Here is an 18,533-nt window from a genome sequence, read left to right on the forward strand (position 1 = left end):
CACACACACACACACACACACACAGTCACTCACACACACACACACACACACACACACACACACACACACACAGTCACTCTCACACACACACACACACACACACACACACACACACACACACACACACACACACACACACACACACACAGTCACACACACACACACACACACACACACACACACACACACACACACACACACACACACACACACCCTCTCCTCTGGTGTGCTGTGAGTCTCTGAGAGGTAATATGTTTCTGTGATGTTTCTGAGCCTTCATGACTTGTAAAACACACTAGCCCTGCTCTGGCCCGACACACACACACGCACACACACTGTTTCAAGTCAGCGTCTGAGAAAGGGAGAACAGACTGAAGGGAAATAATCACAGTGTGACTGGTGAATGGTGAAGTGTGAAGATTGGCATTTAAATCATCTGGGTGGATTTCAATGAAAACAAATGTAAAATATATATTAATGTAGCACAAAACACTGACTTCATGTTCTGTAGATCTGAGTGGCATAAAGAGAAAGAGAGAGAGAGAGGGAGAGAGAGACACTGTGCTGAAAGTTGCAGTGTCATTGTCCAGCTGTCTTTCGGTTCTCTGGAGAAACAGAAGGTTGGTTTGTATTCTTCACCTCCTCTGACTCCTCTTTCCTCTCTTTCCCCTCTCCCTTCTGCAGACGCTGGCGGTACGGGGGGTGGTTCTGAACACACACAGACAGACAAAAGACTCTGTATCTGTACTGTTTGTGTTCTCCAAATCCTTGTAGTTTAATATATGTGACAAAAGTTGGTTAGAGTACAGATATTATATAACTATACAGTGGAGAGTTCAGCTACCCATTTATTCATGATTCCCTCGCTGGCGATCTTCACCTCCATGCGGTCACTGAAAATCTCTTTCTTCATCCTGGACACAAGGAAACACAGGAAAGGTTCAAGCGGCAGTTCAGTTCTAAATCCATATTTGTCAAAGTGACTAAAACATCAGTGAGGACAATGTGTTAGTTTCCTACCTGTTGAGTTTCATGTTATGGATCAGTCGATCTCTGTGGATGTCAGCTATCTCCTGTTTCGTCTGCTGGCAGAACCTACAGGGATGGATAGGGAGTAGAGGAGAGCTGTCAGACATGTTATACTGTACTGGTCATGTAATATTATTGGGGAAGCTATCTATGCCTTGCTTATGTTGTATTTATGTGTGTGTGTGTATTTTACGTGTTGTATTCCTGTTGCCTTTTGTGGCTCCTCTCCTCCACATCAGTCAGCACCTCTTGGTAGGTGGGTTTGGAAGGAGTTACACCACAGACAGTCAAGGAATACAACTACTGTCACCTTCTTATGACAAACTACACTACATGACGAAAAGTATGTGGACACCTGCTCGTCAAACATCTCATTCCAAAATCATGTGCATTAATATGGCGCTTGTCCCCCCTTTGCTGCTATAACAGTCTCCGCTCTTTTGGGGAGGCTTTCCACTAGATGTTGGAACATTGCTGCGGGGACTTGCTTCCATTCAGCCATAAGAGCATTAGTGAAGTCGGGCACTGTTGGGCGATTAGGCCTGGCTCGCAGTCGGCGTTCCAATTCATCCCAAAGGTGTTCGATGGGGTTGAGGTCAGGGCTCTGTGCAGGCCAGTCAAGTTCTTCCGGAACCGATCTCGACAAACCATTTCTGTATGGCCCTCGCTTTGTGCACGGGGGCATTGTCGTGCTAAAACAGGAAAGGGCCTTCCTCAAACTGTTGCCACAAAGTTGGAAACACAGAATCTAGAATGTCATTGTATGCTGTAGGGTTAAGATTTTCCTTCACTGGATCGAAGGGGCATAGCCCAAACCCTAAAAAACAGCCCCAGACCACTATTCCTCCTTAACCAAACTTTACAGTTGGCACTATGTATTGGGCAGGTAGCGTTCTCCTGGCATCCGCCAAACCCATTGCGCATGGTGATCTTAGGCTAGTGTGCGGCTGCTCGGCCATGGAAACCCAGGACAGACCATTTTTAGCACTAGATGGTCCCGTTCGGTTGACCGGGGCAGCTCTAGCAGAGCAGAAATTTGTCAAACTGACTTGTTGGAAAGGTGACATCCTGACGGTGCCATGCTGAAAGCCACTGATCTCTTCAGTAAGGCCGTTCTACTGCCAATGTTTGTCTATGGAGATTGCATGTGGTGTGCTTGATTTTATACACTTGTCAGCAACGGGTGTGGCTGAAATAGCTAAATGCACTAATTTGAAGGGGTGTCCACATAATTTTGTACATATAGTGTATCTCTATCTAACTTCTGTTATGTTACATTTCATTAAAACCTATCAGGTCCTACACATTCCCAAACTATGATTATCTCAGAGTTTTACAGTCAGAATATGGTGAGAAAAAGCCGATGAGATTAGTTAACTTTGAACTCTATACCCCCTGTACTCAGCCCTCCCGTCTTCTCCTGTGCCAGGTTCATTAAGTGGTTCATTAACTCCAGTAAAGCACAGTCCCACATAATCCATGCACGTTTTATTAGCATGTTTAAGAGTATGTTTTTACATGTTGTTCTCAGCATAAATACAGTGTTCCAGCTGTGTGCAAAACAACATGTATTTGTGTCTGTGCATGTGTGCCTGCCTGTGTGTGTGTGTGTGTGTGTGTGTGTGTGTGTGTGTGTGTGTGTGTGTGTGTGTGTGTGTGTGTGTGTGCGCGCGTGCAGGGGCGCCGCCAGGGATTTTGGGCCCCATGAAAGTATATCACATTGGGCCCCACCACCACAGGCAACACCAACCCTGCACATTTGCTGTAACCACACACCTCCAGAACCTAATCGACCCATTCAAAGCCTTAAATAACTCTACCTTTAAATAACTCTACCTTTAAATAACTCTACCTTTAAATAACTCTACCTTTGCAGGCTTGCAACTCTCTTGTAGTCCAATATTTACTGTCCGATATTTACTGACAGTGAGCTGTGATAATATAACCCTGTGCAGACATGCATGCAACATTCTGCAGACAGTGGAATTCACTATCTGATGGAAGACTGATCCCCTCTATAAGACATGTATTAAAGGTCATCTTTTACAGTCTAAATGTCATTTTAATGGTAATATTCTTGAATGGAAAATTCTCTTAACATGAATGAATAACTTAAAATAAATATAACTTCAATATATATGAACCTCTTCAATTAAAATAAAAGAACAGTATCATCTATAGAATGATATAACAAACAAAAGAATCAAATCAGCAGCAGTCTGAGCTAAGTCCACATACCAACTAGACAATAAGCAGCTGGAGATGTCTGAACTAAGTCCACATACCAACTAGACAATAAGCAGCTGGAGATGTCTGAACTAAGTCCACATACCAACTAGACAATAAGCAGCTGGAGATGTCTGAACTAAGTCCACATACCAACTAGACAATAAGCAGCTGGGGATGTCTGAACTAAGTCCACATACCAACTAGACAATAAGCAGCTGGAGATGTCTGAACTAAGTCCACATACCAACTAGACAATAAGCAGCTGGAGATGTCTGAACTAAGTCCACATACCAACTAGACAATAAGCAGCTGATGTCTGAACTAAGTCCACATACCAACTAGACAATAAGCAGCTGGAGATGTCTGAACTAAGTCCACATACCAACTAGACAATAAGCAGCTGGAGATGTCTGAACTAAGTACACATACCAACTAGACAATAAGCAGCTGGAGATGTCTGAACTAAGTCCACATACCAACTAGACAATAAGCAGCTGGAGATGTCTGAACTAAGTACACATACCAACTAGACAATAAGCAGCTGGAGATGTCTGAACTAAGTACACATACCAACTAGACAATAAGCAGCTGGAGATGTCTGAACTAAGTACACATACCAACTAGACAATAAGCAGCTGGAGATGTCTGAACTAAGTCCACATACCAACTAGACAATAAGCAGCTGGAGATGTCAGAACTAAGTCCACATACCAACTAGACAATAAGCAGCTGGGGATGTCTGAACTAAGTCCACATACCAACTAGACAATAAGCAGCTGGGGATGTCTGAACTAAGTCCACATACCAACTAGACAATAAGCAGCTGGAGATGTCTGAACTAAGTCCACATACCAACTAGACAATAAGCAGCTGGAGATGTCTGAACTAAGTCCACATACCAACTAGACAATAAGCAGCAGATGTCTGAACTAAGTCCACATACCAACTAGACAATAAGCAGCTGGAGATGTCTGAACTAAGTACACATACCAACTAGACAATAAGCAGCTGGAGATGTCTGAACTAAGTCCACATACCAACTAGACAATAAGCAGCTGGAGATGTCTGAACTAAGTACACATACCAACTAGACAATAAGCTGCAGATGTCTGAACTAAGTCCACATACCAACTAGACAATAAGCAGCAGATGTCTGAACTAAGTCCACATACCAACTAGACAATAAGCAGCTGGAGATGTCTGAACTAAGTCCACATACCAACTAGACAATAAGCAGCTGGAGATGTCTGAACTAAGTCCACATACCAACTAGACAATAAGCAGCTGGGGATGTCTGAACTAAGTCCACATACCAACTAGACAATAAGCAGCTGGGGATGTCTGAACTAAGTCCACATACCAACTAGACAATAAGCAGCTGGAGATGTCTGAACTAAGTCCACATACCAACTAGACAATAAGCAGCTGGAGATGTCTGAACTAAGTCCACATACCAACTAGACAATAAGCAGCAGATGTCTGAACTAAGTCCACATACCAACTAGACAATAAGCAGCTGGAGATGTCTGAACTAAGTACACATACCAACTAGACAATAAGCAGCTGGAGATGTCTGAACTAAGTCCACATACCAACTAGACAATAAGCAGCTGGAGATGTCTGAACTAAGTACACATACCAACTAGACAATAAGCAGCAGATGTCTGAACTAAGTCCACATACCAACTAGACAATAAGCAGCAGATGTCTGAACTAAGTCCACATACCAACTAGACAATAAGCAGCTGGAGATGTCTGAACTAAGTCCACATACCAACTAGACAATAAGCAGCTGGAGATGTCTGAACTAAGTCCACATACCAACTAGACAATAAGCAGCTGGAGATGTCTGAACTAAGTACACATACCAACTAGACAATAAGCAGCTGGAGATGTCAGAACTAAGTCCACATACCAACTAGACAATAAGCAGCTGGAGATGTCAGAACTAAGTCCACATACCAACTAGACAATAAGCAGCTGGAGATGTCTGAACTAAGTCCACATACCAACTACACAATAAGCAGCTGGAGATGTCTGAACTAAGTCCACATACCAACTAGACAATAAGCAGCTGGAGATGTCTGAACTAAGTACACATACCAACTAGACAATAAGCAGCTGGAGATGTCTGAACTAAGTCCACATACCAACTAGACAATAAGCAGCAGATGTCTGAACTAAGTACACATACCAACTAGACAATAAGCAGCTGGAGATGTCTGAACTAAGTACACATACCAACTAGACAATAAGCAGCTGGAGATGTCTGAACTAAGTCCACATACCAACTAGACAATAAGCAGCTGGAGATGTCTGAACTAAGTACACATACCAACTACACAATAAGCAGCTGGAGATGTCTGAACTAAGTATACATACCAACTAGACAATAAGCAGCTGGAGATGTCTGAACTAAGTCCACATACCAACTAGACAATAAGCAGCTGGAGATGTCTGAACTAAGTCCACATACCAACTAGACAATAAGCAGCTGGAGATGTCTGAACTAAGTCCACATACCAACTAGACAATAAGCAGCAGATGTCTGAACTAAGTACACATACCAACTAGACAATAAGCAGCAGATGTCTGAACTAAGTACACATACCAACTAGACAATAAGCAGCAGATGTCTGAACTAAGTCCACATACCAACTAGACAATAAGCAGCAGATGTCTGAACTAAGTCCACATACCAACTAGACAATAAGCAGCTGGAGATGTCAGAACTAAGTCCACATACCAACTAGACAATAAGCAGCTGGAGATGTCTGAACTAAGTCCACATACCAACTACACAATAAGCAGCTGGAGATGTCTGAACTAAGTCCACATACCAACTAGACAATAAGCAGCTGGAGATGTCTGAACTAAGTCCACATACCAACTAGACAATAAGCAGCTGGAGATGTCTGAACTAAGTCCACATACCAACTAGACAATAAGCAGCTGGAGATATCTGAACTAAGTCCACATACCAACTAGACAATAAGCAGCTGGAGATGTCTGAACTAAGTCCACATACCAACTAGACAATAAGCAGCTGGAGATGTCTGAACTAAGTACACATACCAACTAGACAATAAGCAGCTGGAGATGTCTGAACTAAGTACACATACCAACTACACAATAAGCAGCTGGAGATGTCTGAACTAAGTACACATACCAACTAGACAATAAGCAGCTGGAGATGTCTGAACTAAGTCCACATACCAACTAGACAATAAGCAGCTGGAGATGTCTGAACTAAGTCCACATACCAACTAGACAATAAGCAGCTGGAGATGTCTGAACTAAGTCCACATACCAACTAGACAATAAGCAGCAGATGTCTGAACTAAGTCCACATACCAACTAGACAATAAGCAGCAGCAGATGTCTGAACTAAGTACACATACCAACTAGACAATAAGCAGCTGGAGATGTCTGAACTAAGTACACATACCAACTAGACAATAAGCAGCTGGAGATGTCTGAACTAAGTCCACATACCAACTAGACAATAAGCAGCTGGAGATGTCTGAACTAAGTACACATACCAACTAGACAATAAGCAGCAGATGTCTGAACTAAGTACACATACCAACTAGACAATAAGCAGCTGGAGATGTCTGAACTAAGTCCACATACCAACTAGACAATAAGCAGCAGATGTCTGAACTAAGTACACATACCAACTAGACAATAAGCAGCTGGAGATGTCTGAACTAAGTACACATACCAACTAGACAATAAGCAGCTGGAGATGTCTGAACTAAGTCCACATACCAACTAGACAATAAGCAGCTGGAGATGTCTGAACTAAGTACACATACCAACTACACAATAAGCAGCTGGAGATGTCTGAACTAAGTATACATACCAACTAGACAATAAGCAGCTGGAGATGTCTGAACTAAGTCCACATACCAACTAGACAATAAGCAGCTGGAGATGTCTGAACTAAGTACACATACCAACTAGACAATAAGCAGCTGGAGATGTCTGAACTAAGTCCACATACCAACTAGACAATAAGCAGCTGGAGATGTCTGAACTAAGTACACATACCAACTAGACAATAAGCAGCTGGAGATGTCTGAACTAAGTACACATACCAACTACACAATAAGCAGCTGGAGATGTCTGAACTAAGTACACATACCAACTAGACAATAAGCAGCTGGAGATGTCTGAACTAAGTCCACATACCAACTAGACAATAAGCAGCTGGAGATGTCTGAACTAAGTCCACATACCAACTAGACAATAAGCAGCAGATGTCTGAACTAAGTACACATACCAACTAGACAATAAGCAGCTGGAGATGTCTGAACTAAGTCCACATACCAACTAGACAATAAGCAGCAGATGTCTGAACTAAGTACACATACCAACTAGACAATAAGCAGCTGGAGATGTCTGAACTAAGTCCACATACCAACTAGACAATAAGCAGCTGGAGATGTCTGAACTAAGTCCACATACCAACTAGACAATAAGCAGCTGGAGATGTCTGAACTAAGTACACATACCAACTACACAATAAGCAGCTGGAGATGTCTGAACTAAGTACACATACCAACTAGACAATAAGCAGCTGGAGATGTCTGAACTAAGTCCACATACCAACTAGACAATAAGCAGCTGGAGATGTCTGAACTAAGTCCACATACCAACTAGACAATAAGCAGCTGGAGATGTCTGAACTAAGTACACATACCAACTACACAATAAGCAGCTGGAGATGTCTGAACTAAGTATACATACCAACTAGACAATAAGCAGCTGGAGATGTCTGAACTAAGTCCACATACCAACTAGACAATAAGCAGCTGGAGATGTCTGAACTAAGTACACATACCAACTAGACAATAAGCAGCTGGAGATGTCTGAACTAAGTCCACATACCAACTAGACAATAAGCAGCTGGAGATGTCTGAACTAAGTACACATACCAACTAGACAATAAGCAGCTGGAGATGTCTGAACTAAGTACACATACCAACTACACAATAAGCAGCTGGAGATGTCTGAACTAAGTACACATACCAACTAGACAATAAGCAGCTGGAGATGTCTGAACTAAGTCCACATACCAACTAGACAATAAGCAGCTGGAGATGTCTGAACTAAGTCCACATACCAACTAGACAATAAGCAGCAGATGTCTGAACTAAGTACACATACCAACTAGACAATAAGCAGCTGGAGATGTCTGAACTAAGTCCACATACCAACTAGACAATAAGCAGCAGATGTCTGAACTAAGTACACATACCAACTAGACAATAAGCAGCTGGAGATGTCTGAACTAAGTCCACATACCAACTAGACAATAAGCAGCTGGAGATGTCTGAACTAAGTCCACATACCAACTAGACAATAAGCAGCTGGAGATGTCTGAACTAAGTACACATACCAACTACACAATAAGCAGCTGGAGATGTCTGAACTAAGTACACATACCAACTAGACAATAAGCAGCTGGAGATGTCTGAACTAAGTCCACATACCAACTAGACAATAAGCAGCTGGAGATGTCTGAACTAAGTCCACATACCAACTAGACAATAAGCAGCAGCAGATGTCTGAACTAAGTACACATACCAACTAGACAATAAGCAGCTGGAGATGTCTGAACTAAGTACACATACCAACTAGACAATAAGCAGCTGGAGATGTCTGAACTAAGTCCACATACCAACTAGACAATAAGCAGCAGATGTCTGAACTAAGTACACATACCAACTAGACAATAAGCAGCTGGAGATGTATGAACTAAGTCCACATACCAACTAGACAATAAGCAGCTGGAGAGGTGGAAATGGAAAATGGAAAACAAAATGAAATGGAAAATGAATGATGTTGGTGCTACAGGAAAGGTCAAGGGGTCACCAAATCAATAGGTTTCTTCCACTTGGGGTCTTGATTGGGCACAACACATTCTATGGTAATCCAGCCATTACTTTGAGATACATCTTGTTCTCTGTCTGTTCTCAGTCTTGTTCTCAGCCTGTGAACATCATGTAGTGTAGTGATGTAGTGATCCAATATCCACAGCCATGCCATTTAACAGTTATCACTGGCCCTTGCTCAGCCTTACTCACCAAGAGCCCAGCGCCCAGCCTTCTTGCTGGCAAAGTCACTGATCAAGTCTAGCTAACTGACTTTCAATGGACAGCATGGCAAGACTGCAAAGCCTGTCCTGGGACATAGTGGACCTCAAATAGTTGTTTAAATCAGTTTTAGCTCACTGAAAGCTCTCTCACCACCAGCAACAGTCACAGGCAGGATGCAAAATATACGTAAAGCAATGCACACTTCTCCAAATATGCTTTTTCAGCTGCATTTTACAAATTGCATTCAGGAGACAAAGAGGGAACAAGTTAGGGGGGGAAGTGGCAGCATATACAGTGTTCAGGAGACAAAGAGGGAACAAGTTAGGGGGGGAAGTGGCAGCATATACAGTGTTCAGGAGACAAAGAGGGAACAAGTTAGGGGGGGAAGTGGCAGCATATACAGTGTTCAGGAGACAAAGAGGGAACAAGTTAGGGGGGGAAGTGGCAGCATATACAGTGTTCAGGAGACAAAGAGGGAACAAGTTAGGGGGGGAAGTGGCAGCATATACAGTGTTCAGGAGACAAAGAGGGAACAAGTTAGGGGGGGAAGTGGCAGCATATACAGTGTTCAGGTGTCAGATCTCTGGAATACGTCGTGATCAGTGGTTGGCAGACAGAAGGGACTTGATCCTCACTAATCTGACCAACTTTAGGAACATTAGAAAATTATTCTATAATTGTTGCAGTGGTGTGAAACCTAGTGTCCAAGTCACTTATGATGTTGTCTATAGCAGTAAAAAACACTGTTCCGAAACACCTTTGCTGCACTGTCCTGAGCTGTCTCTTCTTGAGAGGTCTCATCATGATTGTGGACTTCAGGAAACAGCAGAGGGAGCACCCCCCTATCCACATCGATGGGACAGTAGTGGAGAGGGTAGTAAGTTTTAAGTTCCTCGGCGTACACATCACAGACAAACTGAATTGGTCCACTCACACAGACAGCATCGTGAAGAAGGCGCAGCAGCACCTCTTCACCCTCAGGAGGCTGAGGAAATTTGGCTTGTCACCAAAGGCACTCACAAACTTCTACAGATGCACAATTGAGAGCATCCTGTCGGGCATTGAGTGGCTGCTGCCAACACACTGACTCAACTCCAGCCACTTTAATAATGTGAATTGATGGGAATTGATGTAAAATATATCACTAGCCACTTTAAACAATGCTACTTAATATAATGTTTACATACCCTACATTACTCATCTCATATGTATATGTATATACTGTACTCTATATCATCTACTGCATCTTTATGTAATACATGTATCACTAGCCACTTTAAACTATGCCACTTTGTTTACATACCCTACATTACTCATCTCATATGTATATACTGTACTCGATACCATCTACTGCATCTTGCCTATGCCGCTCTGTACCATCACTCATTCATATATCTTTATGTACATATTCTTTATCCCTTTACACTTGTGTGTATAAGGTAGTAGTTTTGGAATTGTTAGGTTAGATTACTCGTTGGTTATTACTGCATTGTCGGAACTAGAAGCACAAGCATTTCACTACACTCGCATTAACATCTGCTAACCATGTGTATGTGACAAATACATTTGATTTGATTTGATTTGGAATCTCTTCCATTTCCTCTGGCGGCTGTGTTCCTTGCTAAATTGAGGTGCAACATCCATTTGGGGAGAAATCAGTGTTGCTTCAGACAGGAGAGACTCCCATCCATCTCTAAGAGCCTCTTCCTTTAAGGCTCTGATATTGGCTGCCTCTGTGTCAAGGGAGATTTTTCCTGACTGGAGAATCACATTCCCGTCCTCAATGTATTGCAGTACCTGCAATTATGCCAACTGACATTCTTCTTCAGTTGGGAGTAGGGCTGGTTCAGGGGTATGGGGATGGGAGACAGGGCTGGTTCAGGGGTATGGGGATGGGAGACAGGGCTGGTTCAGGGGTATGGGGATGGGAGACAGGGTTGGTTCAGGGGTATGGGGATTGGAGACAGGGCTGGTTCAGGGGTATGGGGATGGGAGACAGGGCTGGTTCAGGGGTATGGGGATGGGGAGACAGGGCTGATTCAGGGGTATGGGGATGGGAGACAGGGCTGGTTCAGGGGTATGGGGATGGGAGACAGGGCTGGTTCAGGGGTATGGGGATGGGGAGACAGGGCTGGTTCAGGGGGATGGGGATGGGAGACAGGGCTGGTTCAGGGGTATGGGGATGGGAGACAGGGCTGGTTCAGGGGTATGGGGATGGGAGACAGGGCTGGTTCAGGGGTATGGGGATGGGGATGGGAGACAGGGCTGGTTCAGGGGTATGGGGATGGGAGACAGGGCTGGTTCAGGGGTATGGGGATGGGGATGGGAGACAGGGCTTGTTCAGGGGTATGGGGATGGGGAGACAGGGCTGGTTCAGGGTATGGCAATGGGGAGACAGGGCTGGTTCAGGGGTATGGGGATGGGGATGGGAGACAGGGCTGGTTCAGGGGTATGGGGATGGGAGACAGGGCTGGTTCAGGGGTATGGGGATGGGGAGACAGGGCTGGTTCAGGGGTATGTGGATGGGAGACAGGGCTGGTTCAGGGGTATGGGGATGGGTATGGGAGACAGGGCTGGTTCAGGGGTATGGGGATGGGAGACAGGGCTGGTTCAGGGGTATGGGGATGGGAGACAGAGCTGGTTCAGGGGTATGGGGATGGGGATGGGAGACAGGGCTGGTTCAGGGGTATGGGGATGGGGATGGGAGACAGGGCTGGTTCGGGGGTATGGGGATGGGAGACAGGGCTGGTTCAGGGGTATGGGGATGGGAGACAGGGCTGGTTCAGGGGTATGGGGATGGGAGACAGGGCTGGTTCAGGGGTATGCGAATGGGAGACAGGGCTGGTTCAGGGGTATGGAGATGGGGAGACAGGGCTGGTTCGGGGGGTATGGGGATGGGGAGACAGGGCTGGTTCAGGGGTATGGGGATGGGGAGACAGGGCTGGTTCAGGGGTATGGGGATGGGATACATGGCTGGTTCAGGGGTATGGGGATGGGGAGACAGGGCTGGTTCAGGGGTATGGGGATGAGGAGACAGGGCTGGTTCAGGGTATGGCAATGGGGAGACAGGGCTGGTTCAGGGGTATGGGGATGGGGATGGGAGACAGGGCTGGTTCAGGGGTATGGGGATGGGAGACAGGGCTGGTTCAGGGGTATGGGGATGGGGAGACAGGGCTGGTTCAGGGGTATGGGGATGGGGATGGGAGACAGGGCTGGTTCAGGGGTATGGGGATGGGAAGACAGGGCTGGTTCAGGGTATGGGGATGGGGATGGGAGACAGGGCTGGTTCAGGGGTATGGGGATGGGAGACAGGGCTGGTTCAGGGGTATGGGGATGGGGAGACAGGGCTGGTTCAGGGGTATGGGGATGGGGATGGGAGACAGGACTGGTTCAGGGGTATATGGGGATGGGAGACAGGGCTGGTTCAGGGGTATGGGGATGGGGAGACAGGGCTGGTTCAGGGGTATGGGATGGGGATGGGAGACAGGGCTGGTTCAGGGGTATGGGGATGGGGATGGGAGACAGGGCTGGTTCAGGGGTATGGGATGGGAGACAGGGCTGGTTCAGGGGTATGGGGATGAGGAGACAGGGCTGGTTCAGGGGTATGGGGATGGGAGACAGGGCTGGTTCAGGGGTATGGGGATGGGAGACAGGGCTGGTTCAGGGGTATGGGGATGGGAGACAGGGCTGGTTCAGGGGTATGGGTATGGGGAGACAGGGCAGGTTCAGGGGTATGGGGATGGGGAGACAGGGCTGGTTCAGGGGTATGGGTATGGGGATGGGGAGACAGGGCTGGTTCAGGGGTATGGGGATGGGGATGGGGATGGGAGACAGGGCTGGTTCAGGTGTATGGGGATGGGGATGGGAGACAGGGCTGGTTCGGGGGTATGGGGATGGGAGACAGGGCTGGTTCAGGGGTATGGGGATGGGAGACAGGGCTGGTTCAGGGGTATGGGGATGGGAGACAGGGCTGGTTCAGGGGTGTGCGAATGGGAGACAGGGCTGGTTCAGGGGTATGGAGATGGGGAGACAGGGCTGGTTCGGGGGTATGGGGATGGGGAGACAGGGCTGGTTCAGGGGTATGGGGATGGGGAGACAGGGCTGGTTCAGGGGTATGGGGATGGGATACATGGCTGGTTCAGGGGTATGGGGATGGGGAGACAGGGCTGGTTCAGGGGTATGGGGATGAGGAGACAGGGCTGGTTCGGGGGGTATGGGGATGGGGAGACAGGGCTGGTTCAGGGGTATGGGGATGGGGAGACAGGGCTGGTTCAGGGGTATGGGGATGGGGAGACAGGGCTGGTTCAGGGGTATGGGGATGGGATACATGGCTGGTTCAGGGGTATGGGGATGGGGAGACAGGGCTGGTTCAGGGGTATGGGGATGAGGAGACAGGGCTGGTTCAGGGTATGGCAATGGGGAGACAGGGCTGGTTCAGGGGTATGGGGATGGGGATGGGAGACAGGGCTGGTTCAGGGGTATGGGGATGGGAGACAGGGCTGGTTCAGGGGTATGGGGATGGGGAGACAGGGCTGGTTCAGGGGTATGGGGATGGGGATGGGAGACAGGGCTGGTTCAGGGGTATGGGGATGGGAAGACAGGGCTGGTTCAGGGTATGGGGATGGGGATGGGAGACAGGGCTGGTTCAGGGGTATGGGGATGGGAGACAGGGCTGGTTCAGGGGTATGGGGATGGGGAGACAGGGCTGGTTCAGGGGTATGGGGATGGGGATGGGAGACAGGGCTGGTTCAGGGGTATGGGGATGGGAGACAGGGCTGGTTCAGGGGTATGGGGATGGGGAGACAGGGCTGGTTCAGGGGTATGGGGATGGGGATGGGAGACAGGGCTGGTTCAGGGGTATGGGGATGGGGATGGGAGACAGGGCTGGTTCAGGGGTATGGGGATGGGGAGACAGGGCTGGTTCAGGGGTATGGGGATGAGGAGACAGGGCTGGTTCAGGGGTATGGGGATGGGAGACAGGGCTGGTTCAGGGGTATGGGGATGGGAGACAGGGCTGGTTCAGGGGTATGGGGATGGGAGACAGGGCTGGTTCAGGGGTATGGGTATGGGGAGACAGGGCAGGTTCAGGGGTATGGGGATGGGGAGACAGGGCTGGTTCAGGGGTATGGGTATGGGGATGGGGAGACAGGGCTGGTTCAGGGGTATGGGGATGGGGATGGGAGACAGGGCTGGTTCAGGTGTATGGGGATGGGGATGGGAGACAGGGCTGGTTCGGGGGTATGGGGATGGGAGACAGGGCTGGTTCAGGGGTATGGGGATGGGAGACAGGGCTGGTTCAGGGGTATGGGGATGGGAGACAGGGCTGGTTCAGGGGTGTGCGAATGGGAGACAGGGCTGGTTCAGGGGTATGGAGATGGGGAGACAGGGCTGGTTCGGGGGTATGGGGATGGGGAGACAGGGCTGTCAGGGGTATGGGGATGGGGAGACAGGGCTGGTTCAGGGGTATGGGGATGGGATACATGGCTGGTTCAGGGGTATGGGGATGGGGAGACAGGGCTGGTTCAGGGGTATGGGGATGAGGAGACAGGGCTGGTTCAGGGTATGGCGATGGGGAGACAGGGCTGGTTCAGGGGTATGGGGATGGGGGATGGGAGACAGGGCTGGTTCAGGGGTATGGGGATGGGAGACAGGGCTGGTTCAGGGGTATGGGGATGGGGAGACAGGGCTGGTTCAGGGGTATGGGATGGGGATGGGAGACAGGGCTGGTTCAGGGGTATGGGGATGGGAAGACAGGGTTGGTTCAGGGTATGGGGATGGGGATGGGAGACAGGGCTGGTTTAGGGGTATGGGGATGGGAGACAGGGCTGGTTCAGGGGTATGGGGATGGGGAGACAGGGCTGGTTCAGGGGTATGGGGATGGGGATGGGAGACAGGGCTGGTTCAGGGGTATGGGGATGGGAGACAGGGCTGGTTCAGGGGTATGGGGATGGGGAGACAGGGCTGGTTCAGGGGTATGGGGATGGGGATGGGAGACAGGGCTGGTTCAGGGGTATGGGGATGGGGATGGGAGACAGGGCTGGTTCAGGGGTATGGGGATGGGGAGACAGGGCTGGTTCAGGGGTATGGGGATGAGGAGACAGGGCTGGTTCAGGGGTATGGGGATGGGAGACAGGGCTGGTTCAGGGGTATGGGGATGGGAGACAGGGCTGGTTCAGGGGTATGGGGATGGGAGACAGGGCTGGTTCAGGGGTATGGGTATGGGGAGACAGGGCTGGTTCAGGGGTATGGGGATGGGGAGACAGGGCTGGTTCAGGGGTATGGGTATGGGGATGGGGAGACAGGGCTGGTTCAGGGGTATGGGGATGGGGATGGGAGACAGGGCTGGTTCAGGGGTATGGGGATGGGGATGGGAGACAGGGCTTGTTCAGGGGTATGGGGATGGGGATGGGAGACAGGGCTGGTTCAGGGGTATGGGGATGGGAGACAGGGCTGGTTCAGGGGTATGGGGATGGGGAGACAGGGCTGGTTCAGGGGTATGGGGATGGGGATGGGAGACAGGGCTGGTTCAGGGGTATGGGGATGGGGATGGGAGACAGGGCTTGTTCAGGGGTATGGGGATGGGGATGGGAGACAGGGCTGGTTCAGGGGTATGGGGATGGGAGACAGGGCTGGTTCAGGGGTATGGGGATGGGGAGACAGGGCTGGTTCAGGGTATGGCGATGGGGAGACAGGGCTGGTTCAGGGGTATGGGGATGGGGATGGGGATGGGAGACAGGGCTGGTTCAGGGGTATGGGGATGGGGAGACAGGGCTGGTTCAGGGTATGGGGATGGGGATGGGAGACAGGGCTGGTTCAGGGGTATGGGGATGGGAGACAGGGCTGGTTCAGGGGTATGGGGATGGGGAGACAGGGCTGGTTCAGGGGTATGGGGATGGGGATGGGAGACAGGGCTGGTTCAGGGGTATGGGGATGGGAGACAGGGCTGGTTCAGGGGTATGGGGATGGGGAGACAGGGCTGGTTCAGGGGTATGGGGATGGGAGACAGGGCTGGTTCAGGGGTATGGGGATGGGGATGGGAGACAGGGCTGGTTCAGGGGTATGGGGATGGGGATGGGGATGGGAGACAGGGCTGGTTCAGGGGTATGGGGATGGGGAGACAGGGCTGGTTCAGGGGTATGGGGATGGGAGACAGGGCTGGTTCAGGGGTATGGGGATGGGAGACAGGGCTGGTTCAGGGGTATGCGAATGGGAGACAGGGCTGGTTCAGGGGTGTGGGGATGGGAGACAGGGCTGGTTCAGGGGAATGGGGATGGGAGATAGGGCTGCTGGGCCTGGCACCAGACAGGGGCAGGTACAACTGATTTAGTATGAATAGCTTGCTAAAAGTTTGCTGCATTGATTAAATGAAGGGCTAAAAGAGTGAAATGTAAACACAGAATTTTCTGTGAAGATATTAAGTAACTAATGTTAGGGGAGCAAAAGTAGCCTATTTCACTATGGACTAAGCTAACAGGTACATTTCTAACACTCACGGACTACACCCACCTTCCTTTGTGAAAAATTGGGTGACATATCGCCCTTTCTTTTCTCTCTTCTGTCTTTCTTTTTATTTTGGAAGCCAAATTTTATTTAGGAAGCTGAGACATGATGTTCCACTGCTAGCAAGTACCATTTGCACCTGGTTTGGGGGCAGGACCTAACCATTTCATGTCAATAGAGGGTTAGGCAATACAGAGGTTCTCTAAATAAAATATTCTATTAATGATGATATGTTAATAATTTTATATTACATTTTTTTAACCTAATGTTCTAATAATTTTTTAGGGCCCCTGTGTGTGTGCCCTTAGAATCGTCCTAACTTTCCCGGCGCCCCTGTGTGTGTGTGTTTGTGTGTGTTTGTGTGTGTGTGTTTGTGCGTGTGTGTGCGTGTTTGTGTGTATGTGTGTGTGTGTGTGTGTGTGTGTGTGTGTGTGTGTGTGTGTGTGTGTGTGTGTGTGTGTGTGTGTGTGTGTGTGTGTGTGTGTGTGTGTGTGTGTAAGGATATGTGAGGTTGGTGATCTCAGTGCGTCTGATCCTGCGTGTGTCAGATCCAGCGGGTGTAGGGATGTCTTGGAGGTGCAGGTAACGAGACACCAGAGGACTCTGACCACAGGGCTTGAAACAGACATGCTGGAACTCGGGACCTGCTCCAATGTAGTGGGACTGGAACACACAACACATTACAACTAATACTAAACACACAACACATTACAACTAATACTAAACACACAACACATTACAACTAATACTAAACACACAACACATTACAACTAATACTAAACACACAACACATTACAACTAATACTAAACACACAACACATTACAACTAATACTAAACAAACAACACATTACAAGTACACATGATAACTACACACACACTTTGACACCTTTACCATTTTTACACTATGGTGCCGACCCAAACAGTACTGTTCTGGCTCAGATATTTTCTTTCCAGCGTTCCAGCAGGGCTCTGTCAACTACAGTGGATGCATAACCAGGCCAGCCTGGTGCAGATTAGCTTGACTTGGCTCGACCCAGCTCAGTAGAAATGGGTCATTGTGTTACTTCTCTCTGAATCAACGTAGCGTACCATATTGCTGTCTTACCTCTCTCTTGCGGTCCATCCTGGAGTCAGCATTGGCAATGCTTCCTCTCTTCTGCTTCTCTGTGCTGCTGAGACTTAGTCTCCTGGCGCTGGACACCAGCTCTTCAAACTCCATCTGCAGGTCTGACTTACACACACACACACACACACACACACACACACACACACACACACACACACACACACAAACACAAACACACACACACACACACACACACACACACACACACACACACACACACACACACACACACACACACACACACACACACACACACTGAGTGATTATTGTATAGTGTGGGTATGGTTACCACCAGAGTCACTGCAAAGTGGAAAACATTACCATAAACCTCATTATCATGGGAATTCAATGAAACTTTTCTTCAACAATGTGCATTTTGAAGAGGAAACTATTTATATATTGCTCCGTTTTTTCAATTAGACCATGGCATTGTTAAATATTTGTTTCTGATTGAAGGCCATTCTAGAGCATGCATTATTTCCCTATAACGCACGGTATATCAGCACGGTAGAATTCAATGGCTATAGTTCATTCTTATGTTCCA

At 48.3% G+C, this 18,533-nt stretch overlaps 1 protein-coding gene across 1 annotated transcript; it reads right to left on the reverse strand.

Moving 5' to 3' along the window:
- Window positions 1-413: 413 nt before the first annotated feature.
- On the reverse strand, window positions 414-18,085 carry LOC109884721 (protein FAM227B-like). Its single transcript, XM_031816074.1, has 6 exons — window positions 17,969-18,085; window positions 17,368-17,525; window positions 1,223-1,300; window positions 1,021-1,095; window positions 845-914; window positions 414-708 (listed from the first exon to the last, which is right to left on the reverse strand). The coding sequence occupies exons 1-6, from the start codon at window positions 18,080-18,082 to the stop codon at window positions 580-582; spliced, it is 624 nt and encodes a 207-aa protein (XP_031671934.1). The 5' UTR covers window positions 18,083-18,085; the 3' UTR covers window positions 414-579.
- Window positions 18,086-18,533: the final 448 nt, after the last annotated feature.

Source organism: Oncorhynchus kisutch, linkage group LG3, assembly GCF_002021735.2.
Source record: "Oncorhynchus kisutch isolate 150728-3 linkage group LG3, Okis_V2, whole genome shotgun sequence".
NCBI lineage: Eukaryota > Metazoa > Chordata > Actinopteri > Salmoniformes > Salmonidae > Oncorhynchus > Oncorhynchus kisutch.

Coding starts and splice junctions, on each gene's coding strand:
- LOC109884721 (XM_031816074.1), bottom strand. CDS start 18,082: ATGGAGTTTGAAGAGCTGGTGTCCAGCGCCAGGAGACTAAGTCTCAGC. Junction 17,526..17,968: donor GGATGGACCGCAAGAGAGAG/GTAAGACAGCAA, acceptor TGTGTGTTCCAG/TCCCACTACATTGGAGCAGG. Junction 1,096..1,222: donor AGGCAACAGGAATACAACAC/GTAAAATACACA, acceptor CCATCCCTGTAG/GTTCTGCCAGCAGACGAAAC.